The sequence below is a fragment of the Thunnus thynnus genome, chromosome 23, assembly GCF_963924715.1.
Source record: "Thunnus thynnus chromosome 23, fThuThy2.1, whole genome shotgun sequence".
NCBI lineage: Eukaryota > Metazoa > Chordata > Actinopteri > Scombriformes > Scombridae > Thunnus > Thunnus thynnus.
The window spans coordinates 23,479,644-23,503,072 of record NC_089539.1 but is presented as its reverse complement, the minus strand read 5'-3'; the positions used below and the strand labels follow the sequence as shown (position 1 = coordinate 23,503,072).

The following is a 23,429-nucleotide window of genomic DNA, read 5'->3' as shown; positions in this document are numbered from 1 at the left end:
TTAGCAGTTTCCCTCTTCTTCCTAGGCTAAACACATCCTGGACCTATCTCTGCACTGGATTCAGAGATTAAACCAATTATGATCCTTGAGGAGAAGTGGCATTGAAGTGATGAGTGCAACCGCATCCAAATGCAAACTGGAATGACTCATTCACAACGAGATTTTACATTACTGAAATAAATTGCTTCTATTTCTCTGTATGGCATGATGACCAGTGAAATGTAAAAGGAAGCAGTTCAGCCAATGAAGTATCAGGTTAAAATCCCAATTCCATTCTGCTGAGTCATTGCGGTTCAGCTGTTGGGGAGTTTGAAACTGGTATAAAATGGTCTGAACTGGTTTCTTCCACAATAGAAACCCACAGCAGCAGCGGGAGGTAGGGAGGGGGGGTGGGGGGTGGGGTGAAGCCAAATGTAAAGTAAAAACTAAAAAGCCTTAAATGAATAAAAGTGGTGCAATTTTGTAACAGCAACCTGTGTGTGGAGTCATTTTGGATTAGAGATATAGATAGATACACCGGTTATAGATACATGTCACCCTCTGGTGACTGAGTTTTGTAAAGTCATGCTGTTTTAAAGACAGAAAACAAATATAAAAGTGAAGAGACTTTCATATAGAGAAACAACACCGCAAACCACATAGACTTTATTTCATTTATTTTTAAATAGCACATTCTTACATATTTAAAATATAAAATACATAAATACGTAATCAATCAATAACAAATGTTGCATAAATCCAGAAACATCACTGACAACGGATAAGATAAAACTTTACTGATCCACAGTTGGAACATTTAGCCTTGAAGCAGCACAAGAAACTGGTTAAGTATACATAAGAACAGCACACAGTAAAGTAAAAAGTATATATATATATATAGTACAAGTAACAAATGATTAAAAGCTAGAAAACTATATATAGTAAGATAAACAACATAAAAGTAAATCATTCAAATATAAGTGCAAAACCAATAGTGCAGTAGTTTCCTAATATTCTAGATCATTGTGACATGCTATACATAGTATTTTTAAAATACAATGAGATTGTTTTCAAAGTGCTTAACATTGTCTGCACATTGTGTTAAAACAAAACACAATGATGCTCACCAGAATAAGGTAAAGGAAAAGAAAAGGAATGATACTAAATGATAAAAGATGGTGAAAGACGACATCACATAAAAGCATGTTTTAACAGATTTCAGTGTGTACATATTTATATATACATTTATTTATTTATATATAAATGTATATGCATATATAGTATAATAAAGCATATGATAACAGTATGAATATAGTTTGACAAAACAGAAAAAGAAACTTAAGTAGGATGTTTCATGCAGGACTTATACTTGTAATGGAGTATTAAGTTTTAAAGACAGTTTATCTCAGACAGGATTAAAAAGAGGAGCTCAAAGTTGTCATTGTTGTCTTGCTGTGAACGCGCCTGCGCATGACGCTGAGCTGCTGCTATGGCAACGGCTGCGGCTTGTTCCCGTAACTAAAGTTGAGCAGCTGGTTAGCATGCTGGCCCAGCTGGTTAGCCGGTCGACGCTGTTAACCAGCTCATTAACTAACTAACTAACTCAACTGGTGTCATAATGGCACAGAGATGACTTCCTGCGGCGTTTAATCGGCGGTGAGAGCGTCATGACTGTCCGCTTCAAGGTAAACGGCAAGTGTTAGCATCATTAGCGTTAGCAACAGGTGAGACGAATGAATGGATGCTAACGAGCGTAGCCACCTTAGCTCGCTAACTGCAGTATTTATAATGTGGTAGTGACTGAATTGCCGACAGCTTTAGTTACGGTGAGTCTGTCGTGTCTGTTTACCGGACATGAACGTGCACGATCCTGCAGAGTCAGGATGAATGTGATTTAATCTAATGTGATCAGAGCTAATCCGGTTCAGATTGTACTTGTATTGACCTGACTGTGCAACAACAACTACTGTTGCAGCTGTTAATAACATGATAACAACCTTAACGCCACCACAATGCACTTTAATATTAGTTAGTAATTCAAATAATAATTATTTTATAGTATTGTCCGTATTGATTAGTGTCTAACGTTAGCTGTGCTTGTTTTTGTCTGAACTGTCAAATCCTTGACTGCAGTATTAAACGATAGGTTCACAGTTTTTTCCAGTCTACCTTGAAACAATAGTCAGGTGTCCAAATGACCATTGAAACATGTTTTTCTTGCTGTAATCATTCCTCCTGTTCATAGTGACCATTACAAGATCCCTTCATAATGTACTTACAATGTAGGTGATGAAGGATAAAATCCATCAGTAAATGTCAGTAAAAAGTAACCAGACACAAATGACTAATCAGCCTGAGTCCTCTGCAGCATCAGACAGCAGCAGGCGGAGACAGCAGAGTCCAGCAGAACTTGTGTATGTTTGTGTATTTGTTTCAGAGTCAGAGTGAATACCAGAAGAGCTACAGGGTTTCCCGGTCCAGAAGTGTGTCTCCTCAGCGCTGCGCCCCGTTGGCCGGCCTGCGCTCTGACCAGATGGGTACGTACCCTGACCTGATCAAAGTTTACTGTGAAAAAGCTCCACATACAGTCAGTTGTGAAGTTTGTAGCTAATTTGCACCAGTAAAGATGTTGTCTAAACAGAGAAAATAGCAGAACCTGAGACCTGAGAAGCTGCTGTTTGTTTTTGCAGTTGTATGAACACAGAGCAGGTTTTTCTCATCATGACATATTTAATCTATATTATATTAACATTTAATATTAAAAGTAAAAATCACGTCTCATATGGTTGACCTGTCTGTGTCTCAGTTATCAGCAGAGAACCAGGTCTTCAGCGTCGGAAGAGGCTCGGTCTTGCTGGTCCTGCTCAGTCCGGCAACTTTCTGCTCCGTCCACCAGATCCGCAACTGTCCATCACTGAGCCAACTCTTCATGCACACAGAACAGCGCCCCCTGCTGGTAGAGACACATGTTGACGATATCCTACTCTTAAAGTATCTCATGAAGTCATCGGATCCCTGTAATAACAAACATTCCAACTGTGACATCAGAATACTCTAATATGTATATACTGTATTTAAGACAATATGAGTGTTATAGTTCAGGGTTATGTTGTCAGACTTTGCTCAACATTGATCTCATATGTTTAAGATGTTCTTCATCAGACTCAGCTGTTCTTTTCCATCTTTAGCCGTACTTTATCAGCCTCAGCTTTGCTTTTAGCTAAGAGAGTAGGTTCACAATTTTTCAAGTCTGCCTTAAAACAACAGTCATGATCCCAAATGAGCAGTGAAACATGTTTTTCTTGCTGTAATCATTCCTTCTGTTCATACTGACCATTAGAAGATCCCTTCATAATGCACTTACAATGGAAGTGATGGGAGACAAAATCCACAGTCCTCCTTCTGTGCAAAAATGAATATGAAGCTTCAGCGTCCAAATGAGTCAAATCAAGTAGATATCTTTCAACATTACAGTCTATTTAGTGCCAAAGTTCCTCTTTTTGTTACTATACTTCTACTGCAGCTCAACAGGGAAACACTGTCCGAGGAAACACAAAGAGGGAATTTGATGCTAAAAAGACTGTAAATGTGTCAGATATCCACTTGATATGACTAACTCAGACTGCTGAAGACTCATATAAGCTTCACAGAGACTTTTAAATGACTGTGTGGACACACTGTGGATTTTGGCCTCCATCACTTCCATTGAAAGCACATTTGAAGGATCTTTTAATATCCAGTATGAACAGGAGGAATGATTACAGCAAGGAAAACCTCTTTCACTGCTCATATGGACACCTGACTGTCCTGACTGCTGCTTAAGACACACTTGAAAAACTGTCAACTCTTCCTTCAACATGTGCACAGTCAGCGTGTCAGTATGCAAGCTTTTAATACAGTATGTAATGTTAACATACTTACGGTTGTAGCTACTAATATTTTATCAGTATGTTACAATAAATACAGCATGTCTAATGTTAGTATGTTAATGCATAACATTAATGATGTTAAAATTGCAAAAAAGTTATTTTAGCATGTTGGTATGTTAATGCTTTAGATGTCTTCCTCCTTCTCCTCTTCATTACCAGCCTCTAGGAGCCGTTCAGCCCACAGGAAGGAGCCTTCCATGGACCCAAAACCTCCAACACCAACACCTGGATCACGGGTAGAACCTGCATCTTCTGCAGAGCCTGAACCTCCTGCAGGACCACGACCTGCTGCAGATTCTGAACGTGCTGCACAACCAAGAACAGCTGGAAAATCTAGTAAATATTCATCGCAAAACTTTGCTTTCATTATCTTCTCACACACATATTAATTCTGTTTTCATCGTCTTAATTCTAATAAATATAATTTATATAATTTATCAGTTTTGTTTAAATAGCTCAGTATCACAGATTTAAACATCACATTACATTACATCACGGTCTGTCCCGGTCGAGCCATATTGTTCTTGTTGGTGCTACAGCTGCTTTCTGTATTTTCAGCGAAGCCCCACCCCTCTAAACCTGACAGCCAACCACAGCTCAGCAGCCCTGTGACTGCAGCACCTGACGGACGGCAGCCCTCGGCCAATGAGGTCAGACGAAATATAGGCGCGTCTGTCTTAAAACGACACCTTTACTGAGTTATAAATGATCAGGATTCCTCACCTGGTGTTGCAGGTTCAGCATGCTCTGCGGTTGAGAGCGGGGTTGAGGTCAGGAGGTCAAAGGTCAGGAAGTCAGAGGACAGAGTACAACAGACAGTTCAGCTGGAAGAAACCTCTGGCTGCTGCTTCACCTGTACTGACTGCAGAACAGGTACAGTACTAAGTAATACTTCCAAATACTATCAAATACTACCACATGCTTCACTCATACTGACTGTAGAACAGGTAAAATACTAAAGATACCACTAAATGACACTGAAATACTACCAAATTTTACCAATATTAATCCCAAAACATCTGTCTGACAGTTTCACAACTGGTGAAATACTACCATGCCCTACACAAAAATCTCAAATACCACGTACATTTTAAAATGATACAAAAAGCAGAGACAATGAACATGTGCTGGCATTACCACTAATGCTGAAACAAACAATTAGCCACGTAATTGATAAGTGGATAGCCAATGAATACTACCAAAAACTGTACTGTACACTGTATATGTTGTAGTAGTACTAGTTGCAGTGGTAGTTCTGACTTCCCAGGAGGTCTGAGCACAGTCAATAAAAAGTTAGTGGGGTTTAAAGATCTGCAGTTCAGCTGTGTGTCCACTAGGTGGAGATAGACAGTTAACTCCTCGCTCATCTGGAATGTGACCTTTCTGATCACTTCACTGGTTGTTTAACCATTAATTTGATGTAACTTGTGAACTGTTGTTTTCAGTCATTACTTTTAAATGACTGGTCATTGTTGCTGACCTTTGAATCCCCCCCCCCCTCCCTTCGGCAGGTGCTCTACTCCAGCAGCAAGTCTGTCCCCCCCTTTAAGAAGAGCCCCATTTCCATGGAAACAGAGTATCAACAGAACTTCCAGGGTCTGGTCCCGTCCGCCAGACCTCGCCTTCGGAAATATCTGGAACATCAGAGAGTCCCACTGTTTTACACACACATGGTAAACAAACACGCATACACACGCACACACACACACACACACACACGCACACACACAAATGCTCTATTTCAAATAATTATTTATGTCTGACATGTTTTTTCCACAAAAAAAGTTCAATTATCTTATTAAACAAACATCCCCTCCCTCATTGAAAAATCCAAAATTTATGAATATGCAAATATTGTTGATTTTTGAAGTTTAACCTCTGGACACAAGCCGTCTCCTGCTTCACTGTAAAATTCACTCTCAATGTACGTACACTGCAGGCTTCAAGTTTCCACATCACACTTGTGTGAGTTTCATACTGGACCACGATTGGCTCCAGACTAGATGTGATGTCACAAATCGTGAATGTAGGTACATGTGTTAAACTGACATTAAAAAAGGGACATATTCTACTTTTTTGGGATTTTCTGTCATTTATATATCGTTATGATGTCGGATGTTAAACATGGTCAAAGTTCCAAATCTTCAGGTGGACATGACCCAGGTCTCAGCCTCCTCTGAATGTCTGTTGCTGAACGACTGTTTTCTTTGTTGCTGAGGTTGTTCACATTGTCTCAGAATAACTTTCCTCCTTCAGCAGATGAATGAAAACAAACTCTGCACATATGGCACAGATAAGAGAACAACATTCAAGTGAAGGAACAATAAGAAAAACACATTTCTGATTGGATAGGGACTTTAAATTTGCACTAATATAGACAAGTAGTAGAGTCTGTAGTACTCTGATCAGGTAAACAGTCGATTGGTTAATAGTTGAGACGTCTCTTCTTTAAACTTACCTTTCTGCAAAAGCCTAAAAGTACATTTTAATGATATTAATAATAATAATAATACATTTTATTTATTTATAGCACTTTTAAAAGGCACTCAAAGATGCTTTACATAGATGAACGAATTGGCAAAAAGAAGTTATACACAACAACTACAACAACAGCAGGAGAGACAATGTTAAAGGTACAAAACAAATGCAGTAAAAGATAACATAAGACATGCTTTTATATCTATATTTTCCTTTTTATACCTCTAGTCTGTTTTGCTGTTTGTTTGTTTTTTCACTTATGTCATAAAACACACAGTACTCGATCTTTCCTGCAGTCCTTTAAAGGATAAGGCTGGTTATATTCTACATTTAACAAATCCCATGAAAAGACCAGAAACCAACCGCGTGTTAGTCCGTCACTCAACACTTTATGACTTCCCTACTCTGTCCGTGTCTCTCAGCTCCAAGTTCATTGGTTCCTACTGAAAGAAAGAAAGAAAAACACCTCAAAATATGTAGTTTCGTGTTTAATAGCTGGTGACTGTAGAAGGAAATTTGTTGGGAACTATTTGCAGCGGCGGATGAATCCACATTTGGTTTACTAATAGTATTTCTGGCCACAGGATGTTATGTGTCAGATGGAGTCACAAAAAAAATTGTGTGTTTTCATGGTGATGAAGATCTACGGCACAGAAGAATAAGATATATCAGATAGATAGATACTTCTTAGCAGATCAAAATGTAGAATATCACCAGAATTATACTTTAACTCTTAATAACAAGTGTCTTGACTCAGCTTTTTTGATGTGCAGAGCAACAAAAAGAGGAGGGAGGAGTCAGAGAAGATGCCCGGCCCCGACCAGGTGACCACGCCCCCTCCTCCTCAGGTTCAGAGAGGACACAGGTGTGTTTGTGTGTGTGTGTTTGTGTGTTATTGTGTGCTGTGAATTCATTATGTTTATGGAACCGTCTGTCTGTCTGACAGGATGTTGACAGAGTATCAGTCCAGCTTTCGTTCTCCCCTCTACAGGATCCCGGAAGAAGGCGGAGAAATGGACGCAGACGCTGCTCAGGTGAATGTATGTTGTCATATTAGGAGGTCAGGGGTCAGAAACTGTCTCTATTACTGGACTCACTTATCAACCTGCAGGTCAGATAAGAGGATAGTACAGAGAGAGGATGTGTTTAAATAAAGATATAAACTTAGAAAATAAAATGAAAATATGAGGAAAATGAGTCTCTAATGCGTTACAATATTCACAGGAAGTAATCTGTTTAAAATTGCATCCAAATTGCAAGTTTTAAACAAACTTCCTGCAGGTATTGAGTTCTCTCTTTTGATTCTTCATACAGTTATTGTTCTGTACTGTCAGTGGTAAAATAGGGGTACCTTAGAGAGACGATATTAAGCTTCTTGGAATTATCTGTTATTCATATCCTGTTATGATGTCGGATGTTAAAAATGGTCAAAGTTCCAAAACTTGAGGTGAACATATGTAGAAATGCTGCCTGCAATGCATAAGTCAGCTTGTCGCGCATGCGCATGAACCACCGTCCATTCTGTAGCCTTGGTTGCTAAAGTATTTCCATGTGTTGTTCACATTGTCCACTTTCATATTTTAGACCTGATTCAGGCTCCAACATGTACAGATGGATTTTAGAAGTTGACATTTGGAGTAGAGAAGGAGAAAAAGAAGTGAAATCCTGCTACTATAGATTGTTTATGTATCCTCTGGAACTGAAGGAAGCTTCCTAAAGCTGACCTTAGGAGGATCTAAAATGGCCTGTTTCAGACAGACTGAGGGGCTGCATAAAGGATCAGTAGAAGATAAAATAAGGAGTTTTTAACTGTAAATCATGCAAAGATATTCCAGTAGAGCCCCAGAATATAAATACATGGATTCAGTGAAAGAAAGTGGTGGTAAGGAATGATGAATTTGTCTTTTTTCAAAAAACCATGAAACTTACTGAATAAGAACATCGACAGCGGTCAGCGTTAAACCACTTTCAGCTTTTTACCACTAAACTTAAACTCACTGTACTTTGTCCACCTGCACATTTAAACACATCACAGTGAAAGCACGGTTGACTGATCACTCTCTCCCTGATCACTGTTATTGATGTGGTAGTCGGGGAAATTCGCGTAACGTTTGTGTTTTTGTGTGTGTTGCTGATGGAAACCAGAGTGCTGAGTGTCAGCAGTGAAACCACAGAGCTTCATTTCAGGGAAACAACAAACTGTTAGTCACTCACACACACATATGCACACACACGCGCACACACACACACACACGCACAGGTAGGTTCCCACCAACCTTGTGGAAAGTGTCGTTGAGGAAGGGGGCAGCTGCTCGTACGTGTAGAAACACTTTTCTACATGAAATCTGCAGATTTGAGCTGACATCAGTTCAACATCAAACAACTTCATTCAAACAGGCGTAATGTTTGCAAAGTTCAACAAAATACCATCAAACATTCCCCGAACACATGCAGGGAAAACAGTTTCTATCACTTTTAGTCTTAGTCTTTTGGTCTTACATTTATATTCCTAATATTTTCCGACTGCTTTTATGCTGTATGGCCAAAATCTTTGTGTACTTTTGGTCTTGTTCAGCTTGTTATTTCTCATTTGAGCCCCTTAGTTTCAATGAAAGAAGATCTGGTGGCAACAGTTTGTTTGTTTCTTTTCTGTTTCAACATGACAGTGGACCTCATGCAAGAACCACTACAACCGTCACATACACTTTTCTGATACTTATTATATATTCTTGCAGCTAACAGTGTAACATCACCTATTGTAGGCTATAATATTCTCTCCTCTAATATCTCTGTGAGACCTCTCTTATTAGTCACGGAGCGCTTTGCTTTAGAAAGACACTTTTTAGCATCTAACTTCACGTCAAAGCATCCCCTCTTCATTTCTGTCACAGTACAGCGCTGCTCTGATGGATTCGTATTTTCTACTATAGTTTCAGCTCCTCTAATATGACTACTGACACTGATAAATATGTTTTTCTTTGGGAACATTTTTGCGAATGAAACTGTCCCACAAACCGAGCGGAACAGGTCGCCTTATATTATTTTAGGGTTGTTGATTATGCTAATAAGAAAATCTCAGGATCATTCAGCTCCGTTATGAACATTCATCAGGCTGAAATGAGCGATTTACGACAAGTTTGGGAACTTAAAAGCATTTATTGAATCCGACTTTGAAGACTCTTGCATGAGGCCAAATGTCCCCGTGTACAAAGCCAGCTATGGTTTTCCCAGTTTGGTGTAGAAGAGCTTGACAGGTCTGCATAGAGCCCTGACCTCAACCACATCCAATACCAACGAGTCAGACCTTGTCACCTGACATCAGAGTTGAACCTCACTAATGCTCTTGTGGCTGAATGGGAGCAAATTTCTGCAGCCAGGGCCCAACATCTGGTGGAAAGCCAGAAGCCATGAGAGTGGAGGCTGCAGATTAATGTAAATAGTGATGCCATCGCAAGTTGTCACATGTATTTAGCTTAAAAATTTGGTCTCATCAACAGCTATCATTCTTTGGAGGGAAACAGAATCACAAACCAAACATCCCGAGATTTATAAAACAAATTGTATCCATATATTTAAGTGTTAAAGACTATAAATGACTAATAACAGGTTTTTAAACATTACTGTCTGTAATGTTTTCTCCTGGGGGGAGTTTACAGTCTGCTGTTAAAACTTACAAATAGTGGCTTTATTATAAGCAGATTCCAGTATTTTTAGGCTTAATATGTGTAATTTGAGTAGTTTTAGTCCAGTAAAATAAATGTAATGAATAAATAAATATTGTTCCTAGTAGTGGGGACATGACTCTGGAACAATATTTAGACCTTCATGTTGGGAAATAACTTAATAAACAGTTTCCTGAGTACATAACCGAATGGAAATGCTGCACATGCAATGGCTCTGCTTCACGGTTTTATTGAGTCACCCTGCAACACTGACGATAGTGTCCCAATTTGGGGTCGACTCTTCTGAATCTATGGCCGTCAACAGATCCATTTGTGGGTTCAGGTGTGATTTTTCTCTCTTTTTTTTTTTTTTATTCCCACAAAATTTAAATAAAAGCCTTGTTAGAAAATATGCGAAAGAAAATAAAGAGGGAGTGAGGGGAGGGGAGCATAAAAGCGAAACCAAACAGAAACTGAAACAACTTTACCTGATCTGTATTTCATTGCTGTTACTAAGTGAAAAAAATATACAGCTACGACTAAGGGCCTCACAATGTTAGAAAATAAGCAAGAAAAAGTAGTGCGGGAGAGAGAAAGGAGCCATTATAAAAGTGAAAATAAATGGAAGTTTAAACAACTTTAATTAATGTTTCTTTGTGGTTAAAGATAAAATGCATACAGATAAAACTCAGCAACACTCCTCACTCAAATTTGCCACTCGAGTCCCGTCAGTCCTTTAAATAACAAATCAAAAGCTCTACAACTGTAAAACTCAACTAGAACAACTTAAAACACATTAAGCATGCAAAGCTCTTCATATTTAACAGTTATTATATTACTCAGCAAGCTGATCATAAGAAACATTAATGTGACTGTGTGAGCCTTTTAAAAACAAACGTCAGAAACTCTGAGAAAGAAACCATGAGACTATTACATTAAAAATACACACCAGTTTATGAGGTACATCTTGCTAAAACTAATGCAGTATAATATAGCAGACCGAGACAGGTGTTGATTCATCTTTATGGTCATTTATGGTCATCCTGACTTTTCATCTAGTGCCATCGTCAGTTCAAAATTTCAATTTGTCCAACACTTTAGTTTACGACCAAATACCTGCAGAAGCCATTCAGTTGTTCTTTGTGTTCCGTGCTAATTAGCAAATGTTAGCATGCTAACACATTGAATCAACACAGTGAACATGGTAACTGGGAACATGATGTTAGCATTTACAAGTACAGCCTCACAGAGCTGCTATCATGGCTGTAGCCTCATATAATCTTTGTTTGCGTTTGTTGTTTGAGCCTCAAGTCAGTTACAGTTAAATATAATTTTCAGGGTTAGTGCATTTCTGAAACAAAGCCTATATGCTTACCCACACTGATATAAAATATTAGAAACAACTCTCAGCACCTCTATAAATCATGAAATTGTTGCAGGGTTGTTTGATTAGACTGTTCAGGTTTTAGCTATGTGTACCTAATAAACTAGGAACTGAGTCTATACTTTTCTGATTTTCAGTAAGTTTTGTTCTTGAGATGCATCTCACAACCCGAGTTAGCACCAACAGAAAGCCAACAATGCTGCAGCTTCTTTTAATTTCACAGAATCTCTTCTAAATAAAAGAACAAACAATACTAAGCCACTGGTCGAGGAATCAGTGGGCGATTAACTTTCCAAGTGTGCGGTGAATCTGTCCCGTGAATCGTTTCATTATGTGGAGGGAGCTGTCAGCTGACGTCATGTGCTGGCTGTTCTGAGGAAACAATCAAACCTTCACCGACTCAGTCATTCAGCATGCTGACAGTCACGTAGAGAAGCGCCGTGTCAGGCTTCATCTGGGGGTTGAGGTTTAGGTTAGAGACAGGTTGAGGTTTGGTCTGATAACGGGGTCAGGGTTATCCAGTGTTTGGACTGGGATCTAGAGCAGGTTACTGTTTTATCAAAATCTGCAGCATGAGGTGTTGTAAAGGTTTCATATTAAATTATCAAAGCAAAGATGTATAATTTGTCTTCTTGCTCTTAAATTTGAACTAGTTGTGATACAGATTTGTTTTTTGACAAAGGAAGAACAACACGTGTTTAACACCTCCTTATCATTTCTCATAACTCACCATGAAATTTGCTAGTCAGCATTTCCCTTCTGCGTGTATTTACTGTTTAATACGTGCACTGGCTGATATGTCAACCATGGGCAACATCAGCAATGTTTCCACACGTAGTTGAGTTTGCAGATATTTGACATTTGAGTGTTTTCACAGACAGAAAATAGAAAAGATTATACTTTTATTGTCCACCTGGGTGGAAAATTGTCTTTGGCTCACCAAAACTTTAGAATGCACTATACATGATTCTTACAAGAAAAAGATAGCAAAGCAGTCAGTAAAACAAACACAGAGAAAAGTTTTTTAGCAGTGTTTAGCAGCACTCCAGCTAAACATTTCTTTTTGTTGCTGCTCTCTGAACAGGCTGCATGTCAGTTCAGTGAAGTATCAGCATACCTGCAGCCTAGAAATATATTTATAACAAGTCAAAATGTGTGTGGTCACCCTCTCTACTACTACTCTGCTACTCTACAACTACTCTACTACTTTTAACACCCAGAGCCAAAGTGTCCTCATGGTGGTGATAGAGAAAAGGTAAGGAGGTCACTAAAATCATTAAAAGGGACCTATTATACTCATTTCCAGCTCTCTATTTTTTTTTGGACTCCACTTGAGTAGCTTTGCATAATTCACAGTTCACAAAAACTCCTTATTTATCTTCTACTGGCTCTTTATGCAGCCCTTTAGCCTCTGTCTGAAACAGGCAGTTTTAGATTCCCCTCCCTTCTGCCCCCTTCTCTAAAAGCCCACTCTGTTCTGATTGGTCAGCTTCAGGAAGCTTTCTCCAGCTCTGGAGGCTACGTAAACAAACTATACTAGTCTGATTTCGATTCTTGTTCTCGTTCTTTACACAAGATACAAACTTCTCACATACATCCGTACTTGTTGGAGCTGAAATGTGATCCGAAATATGAGAGTGGACAGCACGAACATCCGGAGCAATAAAGATTACAGCAGGACGTCTCTGTTTGGTGACACTCATTATGTGCTTATTGTTTGACATCTTTATCCTATCTGTGTTCAGCTCTCTGTAGTTTTGTAGCTTCTGTGGTTTAAAGTTTAGTTTCTCTTTGCATTCCTGTTTGTACTTTTAGATATCTGCCTTATTTTACTGTTAGCTGATTGCTTTCAGCACATATCAGAGTCGTGTTAAGTTACTGCTGATGAAAACCAATGTTTCCTTTTTTTGCTGCTCAAAAGCTTTTAATGACTAAATAACAGGAGACTTTTATTGTGAAGAATTTACAGGAAATTGAATGTGTTTATCCACCGTTTTAGCAGAGCTTCGTTAGTGGCACTATTGTTCTGATAAAACCGGTCAACAGAACAAGATATGGAGATATTTGGAGCTGCTTGTTCAACGGATCAGTTAGAAATAATGTAGGAAGGAATAGCACAAGCAGAAACAGCCACAGAAACACTATAATATTAGTGGTGCTGATCAGTGAACTCCAAGGAGAGCAGTTGACACACATGCTGCAGCGCTGCAGCAGATGACCATGTAAAGAAATCTGTCATGAGTTTATGTCAGCGAGGTTTGAAAGTAGAAAAAGCTGTTGGAAACCAAGCGTTCAGAGCAGTCTGAAGCCTGAGCTTTTTGCTCACAGGGATTACTTCTGTGTACGTTTACCTCATTATTTGACACTTTGGCCATGTTCAATATGACCATCCGACATGTGACTGAAAATAAGGAAAAGCATAATAAGTCCCCTCTAAGAATCATCCTCTGACAGTCTGCTCAATAATTGTTGAGAAAAATGTAGGTAACAATATTTATCATTATCGATTAATCTGCAAAAAAATTACTTGGATCGTCAATATACAGTACAGACCAAAAGTTTGGACACACCTTCTCATTCAAAGAGTTTTCTTTATTTTCATGACTATGAAAATTGTAGATTCACACTGAAGGCATCAAAACTATGAATTAACACATGTGGAATTATATACTTAACAAAAAAGTGTGAAACAACTGAAAATATGTCTTATATTCTAGTTTCTTCAAAGTAGCCACCTTTTGCTTTGATTACTGCTTCGCACACTCTTGGCATTCTCTTGATGAGCTTCAAGAGGTAGTCACTTGAAATGGTCTTCCAACAGTCTTGAAGGAGTTCCCAGAGATGCTTAGCACTTGTTGGCCCTTTTGCCTTCACTCTGCGGTCCAGCTCACCCCAAACCATCTCGATTGGGTTCAGGTCCGGTGACTGTGGAGGCCAGGTCATCTGGCGCAGCACCCCATCACTCTCCTTCTTGGTCAAATAGCCCTTACACAGCCTGGCGGTGTGTTTGGGGTCATTGTCCTGTTGAAAAATAAATGATGGTCCAACTAAACGCAAACCGGATGGAATAGCATGCCGCTGCAAGATGCTGTGGTAGCCATGCTGGTTCAGTATGCCTTCAATTTGGAATAAATCCCCAACAGTGTCACCAGCAAAGCACCCCCACACCATCACACCTCCTCCTCCATGCTTCACGGTGGGAACCAGGCATGTAGGGTCCATCTGTTCACCTTTTCTGCGTCGCACAAAGACACAGTGATTGGAACCAAAGATCTCAAATTTGGACTCATCAGACCAAAGCACAGATTTCCACTGGTTTAATGTCCATTCCTTGTGTTCTTTAGCCCAAACAAGTCTCTTCTGCTTGTTGCCTGTCCTTAGCAGTGGTTTCCTAGCAGCTATTCTACCATGAAGGCCTGATTCACACAGTCTCCTCTTAACAGTTGTTCTAGAGATGTGTCTGCTGCTAGAACTCTGTGTGGCATTGACCTGGTCTCTAATCTGAGCTGCTGTTAACCTGCGATGTCTGAGGCTGGTGACTCGGATGAACTTATCCTCCGCAGCAGAGGTGACTCTTGGTCTTCCTTTCCTGGGGCGGTCCTCATGTGAGCCAGTTTCTTTGTAGCGCTTGATGGTTTTTGCGACTGCACTTGGGGACACTTTCAAAGTTTTCCCAATTTTTCGGACTGACTGACCTTCAGTTCTTAAAGTAATGATGGCCACTCGTTTTTCTTTACTTAGCTGCTTTTTTCTTGCCATAATACAAATTCTAACAGTCTATTCAGTAGGACTATCAGCTGTGTATCCACCTGACTTCTGCACAACACAACTGATGGTCCCAACCCCATTTATAAGGCAAGAAATCCCACTTATTAAACCTGACAGAGCACACCTGTGAAGTGAAAACCATTTCAGGTGACTACCTCTTGAAGCTCATCAAGAGAATGCAGACTGTGTGCAAAGCAGTAATCAGAGCAAAAGGTGGCTACTTTGAAGAAACTAGAATATAAGGCGTATTTTCAGTTGTTTTACACTTTTTTGTTAAGTACATATTTCCACATGTGTTAATTCATAGTTTTGATGCCTTCAGTGTGAATCTACAATGTCAATAGTCATGAAAAGAAAGGAAACTCATTGAATGAGAAGGTGTGTCCAAACTTTTGGTCTGTACTGTATATAAAGTCAGAAAATAGTGAAAAACGTCTTTTATTTTTTCCAAAAGCTCAAGGTGACGTGTACAGATTGCTTTTTTTTTGTCTGACCAACAGTTCAAAATGCAAACATATTCATTTTTCACTGAGATAAAACTGAAAAAAGCAGCAAATTTCAGGAGCTGGAAAACAAAGAATGTTTGACATTTTTGCTTGAAACATGAGAATAAAAATAGTTCCTGACTTATCAGCTCATTGAAAACTCAGCAGCCAGAATTTCAACTGGGACAAAGGAACATGATCACATTTTCTTTTCAGTTTGAAGCAGTTGCTTTTGTACCAGAGGAAAAGGGATCTAAATGACTGTAGTTCCTGCCCCCCAAAAAGTTCCCACTCTGCGAGTAGATCTTTCTGATGGTCCAGGAACTATTGTAAAAAAATACTCCACTGATTTAGTGTTTCCACTCACAATGGACAGTTTAAGAAAAAATAATAAAAAGTGATGCAGCAGAACCAGAGATATCATCTTTTTCATTCCACACGTTTTTCTTTCCAGTCAAAATCTGGAATCTGTTGACCACATTACCCACAATACTACTTTTACGCATATGAACAAATGCTGTAGTGTAAAATCAATGGGGTTTCCCTAGTAGTTGACTTGACATCTTGTCTGAAAAGAGCGTGATGAATAGCAAGCAAAACAAAACTTAATTTGCTGATCTCTTTAATGTGGTTATGTACTAAAGCAAAAAAAATTAACCACACAGATTTTCACCATTCACTTTTCTAGAAGCGCATCCTGCCTTTCAAGCATGTTCAGTCTCTTTCTGTTTCTGCACATTTCCTTTATTAACTTTCATATTAAAAAGTTGCACAACAGCAAATTACAAAAAGGACAACATGATGACTGCAAAACCTCTGTCTCAAAAAGCAGAGCTGTTTATTTTATCATTGTTGGTCTTCAGGACTTAATAAACTGTTTGACTTTAGTTCAGGACTCTCTGTTTTTTCCCTAACAGGCGAAGGAGTTGAGACAGAAGGCCTTGTTGTACCGCAATCAAGCCTGGGGCACTAATTTCTCCAGAGATCACCTGAGCCAGCTGCTGTCTGAACACAACGCTCTGTGGGAGCCGTCAGACACCACAGACTCTGCTACAGATCCCACAACCCCCCGTCTGACCTGCGACCTCAGTCACAATCCAGACAGCCGCAGCTCTTCTTCTGTGGAGGCCCTGGACCTGGCCAGGTGAGAGAACATACGTCATCGTCATCATCTTAAAAGCTTTTCTGAGCTGATTCTGAATGAAATCAGGTTTGTTTATTTCTGTCTGTGTGTTTTGTTTGCAGCCGCTCCAGTAACTGCAGTAAGAGGTCTGTCGTGCCGTCAGGTGACATACAGCATACAAACAAAAACACACGAACAAATGCACAAACACCTCCGGGTCCTGCTGCTGAGAGGATTTTGGCCTGGGGAGGAGAGGAAGAAGAAGAAGAAAATACAGATGAGTAAGTTTCTCTCTTCAGATTCTGTCCCTTTATTGTTTAACTATATAAAGATGTGAGTAAACTATGTAAATTAAAAGTTGAAGGTCAAAGGAGGACAAGGATGACTCAACGATTATGACTCATGTCAGTCAGAATTGTCACAGTTGCATTTTTTTCTTTTGACTGTATCAGGACAAATTGTGGTTAGGGCTGGAACTAACAATTATTTCCACTGTTAATTAATTTGTCGATTATTTTTTCAATTAACCCATCAGTTGCTTGGTCTATAACTTGGTAACTTAAGGCCCACTTCTGATTGTTAAAAAAATTTCCGAGGACCACCCTCCCAAATAAATGAAAAAAAAAAAACAATCAAACAAAGAAACAAAAAAAAATATAACCTGACAAAAAAACTGGGCTGTAAATATGTGTTAGCCACCTGTCAGCTGTAATGAACAAAATAAATATTCTGTTTATCCTCAGTGAGACACCTGGGCTTGCTTCTGGGAAAAATATGATCAAGTTGTGGTTTGATAGGTGAGAGACTGACACGTAGAGTAGCATCCAAGTTGCTTTCAGTTTGCTCCTTGTCTTTGATTTTGTGACACCTTGTGTAAGAATGGAAAACCCTTATTCACACTAACAGGTGGTGTTGAAAAGCAACACAAATTTGATTTCTCGTTTTGACAGAGAACAATACTGACTGGCAGCCAGTCTCCAGAATGAATCAAAGTCAACATGTGTGAGCTGAAGTTCAAGCTGCTGTCTGCTGATAGTTCCATCAGTTCATTTTCCAACACAGTGGACACAGCCATGTCTTCTGAAGCAAGATCCAGCTAGCTGACTTACCTAATGATGTGTTGTGATTGGTGTGGTGATATTGAAATGTAACTGGTCATTTAAATTATGCATTTATATATATTGTTTTTATTTATGTAGATATAAAAATGACTAGCTTTGTAAACTTTGTAAAAAATAGTTTTAACTATTTGGCAGTCCCACTGCCTCCGCGGCCCACTAGATGGCGCTCTGAGGCCCACTGGTTGAGAATGGCTGGTCAAAACACAAAGTGACGTCCTCAAATGTCTTTTTTTTTCAGTTACTGTCATAGAGAGTACTGTTTCTCCTCACATATATAAAAAGTCTCTTCCCACTCTTACATGATCATATATTAAAAAAAAAAAAGCATGACATTTATTTTTTCCGTCACGCTAGCGATGTGGCCTTTATGTCTGTTAGTCAGTCCTCCACTTTGGTCCAGAATGAAATATCTAAACAACTATCAGATGGATTGCCATGAAATTTTGTTCAAACATTCATGTTTCCCAGAGGATGAATCTTACTGACTTTTGTGATTCTGTCACTTTTTGCCACCATGAGGTTGAAACTTGTAGTTTTGAGTGAAATGTCTTGACAAGTATGTGATGGATCGCCATAAAATTTGGTTCACATATTCATGTTCCCCTCAGGATGAATATTAATCACTGTGGTGTTCAACTTTTCATGTAGCTCCATCATTGGGTCACAAATTCATTTTGTCCAATATCTGCAAATTCCTGCAAAACTAACGACACTCCCATCAGCCTCAGCTTTGTGTTTAGTGCTAATTAGCAAATGTTGACATGCAGTAAGATGGTGAACATCATGAACATTATACCAGCTAAACATCAGCATGTTAGCCTTTAGCACAAAGCGCCGCTGTGCCAAATAGCAGCTGGTGTGGCTGAAGACTCTTTGCCTAGTTTCTGTTCAAAAAGTCTGAAAGTGTGTCGTCTTACTGAACTCTGATTCTGCAGCCTCGATGGCTCTCAGGAAGCACGTGTGTGTGTGTGTGTGTGTGGTGATAGTGATATTTGGCTTTGGACATGTTCACACACTGACTGTTAGTAGGTTAAGGGGCTGGTATACGCCTTCAGACGTGCCTGTCGGATGGTCAGATAGCTTTGGAAACCCCCTCCCTCAACTATAAATACATTTGATGTCTGACGTGGACGGACAACACAACATAAGAACGACTTGTGATCAACCATAAACAGCTTTACGATTGGCAGGTTTACCACAGAAAAGAGCCAGACAGCTGGTGAAATGTTGTTCCATCGACATAGTAACAGGAAGTCCAGCTGTGTCAGACCTCTGTAAATATTTGAGTCGGATTCAAATAAAGCTTTGGAATTTTTTTGAATTCGGGAAGGAAATACAGGCCCCCCCTTGTGTAAACACAATTTTTATAAACACTCATTTGTTCATCTAATTAATAGACTAATCAATTGTTAACGGTAGACAGCAGGACAGAGAGGCATGTTTTTAAGCTTGTAAAATGAGATGTGTCTGTTTGTTTGTAATTTATTTACTAAGGTGAGAATGCTTTGAGATATTTTTGCCTTAGAACTTGCAGCTTTTTAATAGAGTGAATGATTTTGTACTCATTTGCTGGTAATTTCTCATCTTAAGCCAGTGTCTACAGCTGTTTTATTAATTGTGTTTTTTTTTTACTTTTCATTGTGATGTTGTTGCAGCAGTTTCCTTTATGAGAGAGACAATAAAAGTGAATGTAACCTTTTAAAATGTGTGTGTGTGTGTGTGTGTGTGCGTGTGTGTGCGTGTGTGTGTGTGCGTGTGTGTGTGTGTGTGTGTGCGTGTGTGTGTGTGTGTGTTTGTGTGTGTGTGTGCAGGGAGGAGGGAAGGTTACCGACTCCCAGGCTGAAGACGCGACCAGTTCAGAGGACTCACCATGACGTCACCACACCTGCCACAGGTGCCACCTGACTCCCGTTCAAAAGATCTCAACTTCTCTAAGAAATATTAAGTCAATCATGTTTTTCATTGAGTCATTATAGTCTCAATCTTTAAATTCAGGCCCTCTAATAAGTGTGCTGGTGGTCATTTTGGAAGCTATTGCTCCTTTAATAAGATTTGAAGGCTGATATACAGTCTGTGGTGTGACCTCTGACCTCTGTTTGTGTTCCAGGAGGTGCCATACTTGTGGGTAAGCTGAAGAGCTCTGATGAATCTCCGTCCAAACAGCAGGTGATTAAATAATATAATATATATATATATATATATTATATAATAACATGAAATAACATTTTCTGTCCCTCACATCATGTGATGATGCTGACATCACTGTCTGTGTGTTCAGAGGTGTGGCTCGGCGGTTTCCGTGGCAGCGGGGGCAGACACCGCCGTTAACCTGCCTGTCACACGTAAGGAGGCGTGGCCAGAAAACAACTCCACCCGCCTCCACTCTTCTGGCCCCGCCCCCAACCACAACCCAGCCTCCAGTCCTCCCTCTAAACCAATCAGGACGAAGCAAACGCCTTCTTCCCCCGGAGCCCCACCCCCGCTGGTCCCACCGCCACAGCACTGTATCCAAGGCACCCTGAGACACCCCGACTTCCAGCACAATGGTGAGCATCGGCACCGCCACTGCTATTGATAATGTATTGATTTAATGTAGGTTTTATAAAACAACCTACACATAACACACATCTCCACCGCTTCAGCTGGAAAACTAACAAACTGATAAATTGATACTGATATTGCTTTTGATTCTAGTCAGGTGACCTGGCTGCTTATTTTTATCTTCTGTTGATTTTTATTCATGTTCTTCGTACCCAAACGTCCCTCCAAGAAACCAAAAACTAAAGACATTTTGAACTTCAGAACTCTGGTTTTTGATCCCAGGTGATGCACACTGAAAAAAAAAACAACAAAAATTTAAACATTTGCGTTAAAAATCTGCAGCTTTGAAAGTTTCACCACAGTGTAGAAACAACAGTTTATGGAAAAACTGTCAAATTAATTACAACTTTCAACTCTTCTGTTTATAGACGAGCAACTATAGACCAAAATTCACTCAAATTTTATTAAAATATATTTTATTCGCCATTTTAAGGCCTCTCTTCTGTTATCTGGCTTGAAATTTGATGAACAATTTTTAAGCTATAAGAAGCCGAAATATCTGACTGTAAATGCTGTTTCATAAAGTATTTGTGTCACTATTTACCCGATCTATGTCAAATTAAATATAAATTAATTAAAATAATGACCAGAAGGGCTGAAACACTCAAAAATACCATCTGTCTGACACCTTGTTGGTTGTGATAGAATCAAATCACACAAACGACAACACCAAATATTCACAAAACAACAACAACAAAGAAAAGACAACATAAACACACAGATTCATTCCAACGTGAGCAAAATAAAAAAAAATGACACAAAAGGACTCGTCATTTGGACTTTTTGTCATGTTTCCTAAGCCGTTCGGTCCAAATTAAATGAGAGGTTTCAGATGTTTCCAGGTCAGTGTCTCTTCTTCACGTCCTTCTCATTTTCTTCTCATCCAGTTTCCTCAACAGATCAGATTTCATATATAACCTGGAAAAATGTCTGAGTGGCAGATTTAGCTATGTATTTGACAATATGACAAAACACAGTGTACATAGAGCTAAAACGATCTGTCATGTAATCGATCAGTCAGTGGAGAAGAAAATTAATTATGTGCTATTTTGATAATAGAGTCATTAATAAAGTTATATAAAGAATCACTGGTTCTGTCCTTTCTAATGTGAATATTTGCTGGTTTTCTTTGTCTTTTGTGTCTGTAAACTGAATATCTACTGTTGATCGGACAAAACGAGACATCTGCAGACGTTAGTTTGGTTCTGGAAACTTGTGCAAAAATTATTTAAAAGTTTATCTGAAGCTAATATGAAGCTTCAGCGTCCAAATGAGTCAAATCAAGTAGATATCTTTCAACGTTACAGTCTTTTTAGTGCCAAAGTCTTTTTGTTACTATACTTCCACCTGCAGCTCAACAGGGAAACACTGTCCGAGGAAACACAAAGAGGGAATTTGATGCTAAAAAGACTGTAAATGTGTCAGATATCCACTTGATATGACTAACTCAGACTGCTGAAGACTCATATAAGCTTCACAGAGACTTTTAAATGACTGTGTGGACACACTGTGGATTTTGGCCTCCATCACTTCCATTGAAAGCACATTTGAAGGATCTTTAAATAGCCAGTGTGAACAGGAACTGTATAAATCCATAAATAATGGCAATAAAATGTTTTCTATTGTAGTGTAGTCTGCAGGGTAATAACTTCAAAAGTCTGAACCAGTAAAATAAAAATAAGTAAATAATAAAAGCAGAAATGAACAAAAGCACACACACACAAAAAAAACAAGAAGAAACTTCAAGTGTCAGACTTGAGATGAAGTTTCAAGGTTGCATGAATTTGTGCAAATGTTGTCTCTCTTTTTTATTAGCAGATTATTTCCTCGATTAGTCATTTTGTCTGTAAAATTTCATGAGAAATGATGGTTATCATTTTCCAGAGTTGAAGGTGACGTCTCCAGATGTCTTGATTTGTCTCATCAATAGTTCAAAACACAAAGATATTCAGTTTCACTTTCGTGTACGACAAAAAAAAAGCATCAAATTTTCACATTTGAGAAGCTGGAACCAGAATATATTTGTCAATTTGCTTAAAAGAATGACTAGAATATTAATTTAATTATCAAAATAGCTGCTGATTACGTTTCTGTCAATCGATTATTTGACTAATTGTTGCAGCTCTATTGTGATAGAGAGTTTTAGCTCATGTGTGATTGTAGTTTATTGATCACATGGTGTGAATGATCATTTACGTTTCCTTTACCTCTTCAGGTGAGTTGGGTTTGAGATTCAGGGAGCTGCAGTGTTCAGGAGGAGGCTGCGGTTCTGATGAAGGTGAATCTTTTTAAAGAAATTATAAAATTAAAACACAATCTCACCTGTCTGTTATTCATTTTTAAAATCCGCTCTCCGGTTGCCTAGACGACCGTCTCTCGGTGATGTCGTGGCGTTCGGCAGCTTCCTGCTCCATGGCGTCCTCTGTCCTGGAGCGCGCTCAGAGGAGACGAGATAACTTCTGGGGGAAGAGATGACCCCCACCACCCCCCAACCAGATCATTGCTGTCACCATGGAAACCAGCGTGTTGCTTGTAGAGTTTTTAGTTTGTGAATCATTGTTGTATAATAATGTATTTTCATAGAAGAAAGTGATTAATTTAAATAGTGAGAATCATGTGTTTTTATAGATGAACTGAAGGTTCTGGTAATTATTCTGCTGCTTTAGTTTTGTAATAGATGTTTTTTATGAATGTAGTAAATTATGTTGCTGCGATCAAAGTGATGAAAGTGTCATGAACAATATCTCATTTTTGTTTTTATGTCATTAGAGACGGATAGAAATCATGCAAATTGTATGAGTCATACAAAGTTACCAAAAAATACAAAAATGTGAATGTGAACCAGTTTCTTTGAAGTCTTAATCACAAATCTTCTCTCTGTTGACGTTTCCCATAAAAA

At 39.0% G+C, this 23,429-nt stretch overlaps 1 protein-coding gene across 4 annotated transcripts; it reads left to right on the top strand.

The window, feature by feature from the left end:
- Positions 1 to 1,461: 1,461 nt before the first annotated feature.
- On the top strand, positions 1,462 to 23,371 carry mdm1 (Mdm1 nuclear protein). Of its 4 annotated transcripts, none has more exons than XM_067581125.1 (16): positions 1,462 to 1,664; positions 2,417 to 2,516; positions 2,786 to 2,935; positions 4,068 to 4,244; positions 4,467 to 4,558; positions 4,644 to 4,781; positions 5,420 to 5,581; positions 7,160 to 7,251; positions 7,333 to 7,420; positions 16,603 to 16,829; positions 16,931 to 17,089; positions 19,741 to 19,823; positions 20,037 to 20,095; positions 20,208 to 20,475; positions 22,746 to 22,808; positions 22,896 to 23,371. In XM_067581125.1, exons 1-16 carry the CDS (start codon positions 1,647 to 1,649, stop codon positions 23,003 to 23,005), a joined length of 1,986 nt encoding a protein of 661 aa, XP_067437226.1. In that variant the 5' UTR covers positions 1,462 to 1,646; the 3' UTR covers positions 23,006 to 23,371. The 4 variants fall into 4 exon arrangements, with proteins under 4 accessions (XP_067437226.1, XP_067437225.1, XP_067437228.1 ...); XM_067581124.1 differs by having other exon boundaries at positions 7,333 to 7,426; XM_067581127.1 differs by having other exon boundaries at positions 1,463 to 1,664; positions 7,378 to 7,420.
- The last annotated feature ends 58 nt before the right edge of the window (positions 23,372 to 23,429 follow it).

Coding starts and splice junctions, on each gene's coding strand:
- mdm1 (XM_067581124.1), top strand. Junction 2,936..4,067: donor CAGAACAGCGCCCCCTGCTG/GTAGAGACACAT, acceptor CTTCATTACCAG/CCTCTAGGAGCCGTTCAGCC. Junction 7,427..16,602: donor CAGACGCTGCTCAGGTGAAT/GTATGTTGTCAT, acceptor TTTCCCTAACAG/GCGAAGGAGTTGAGACAGAA.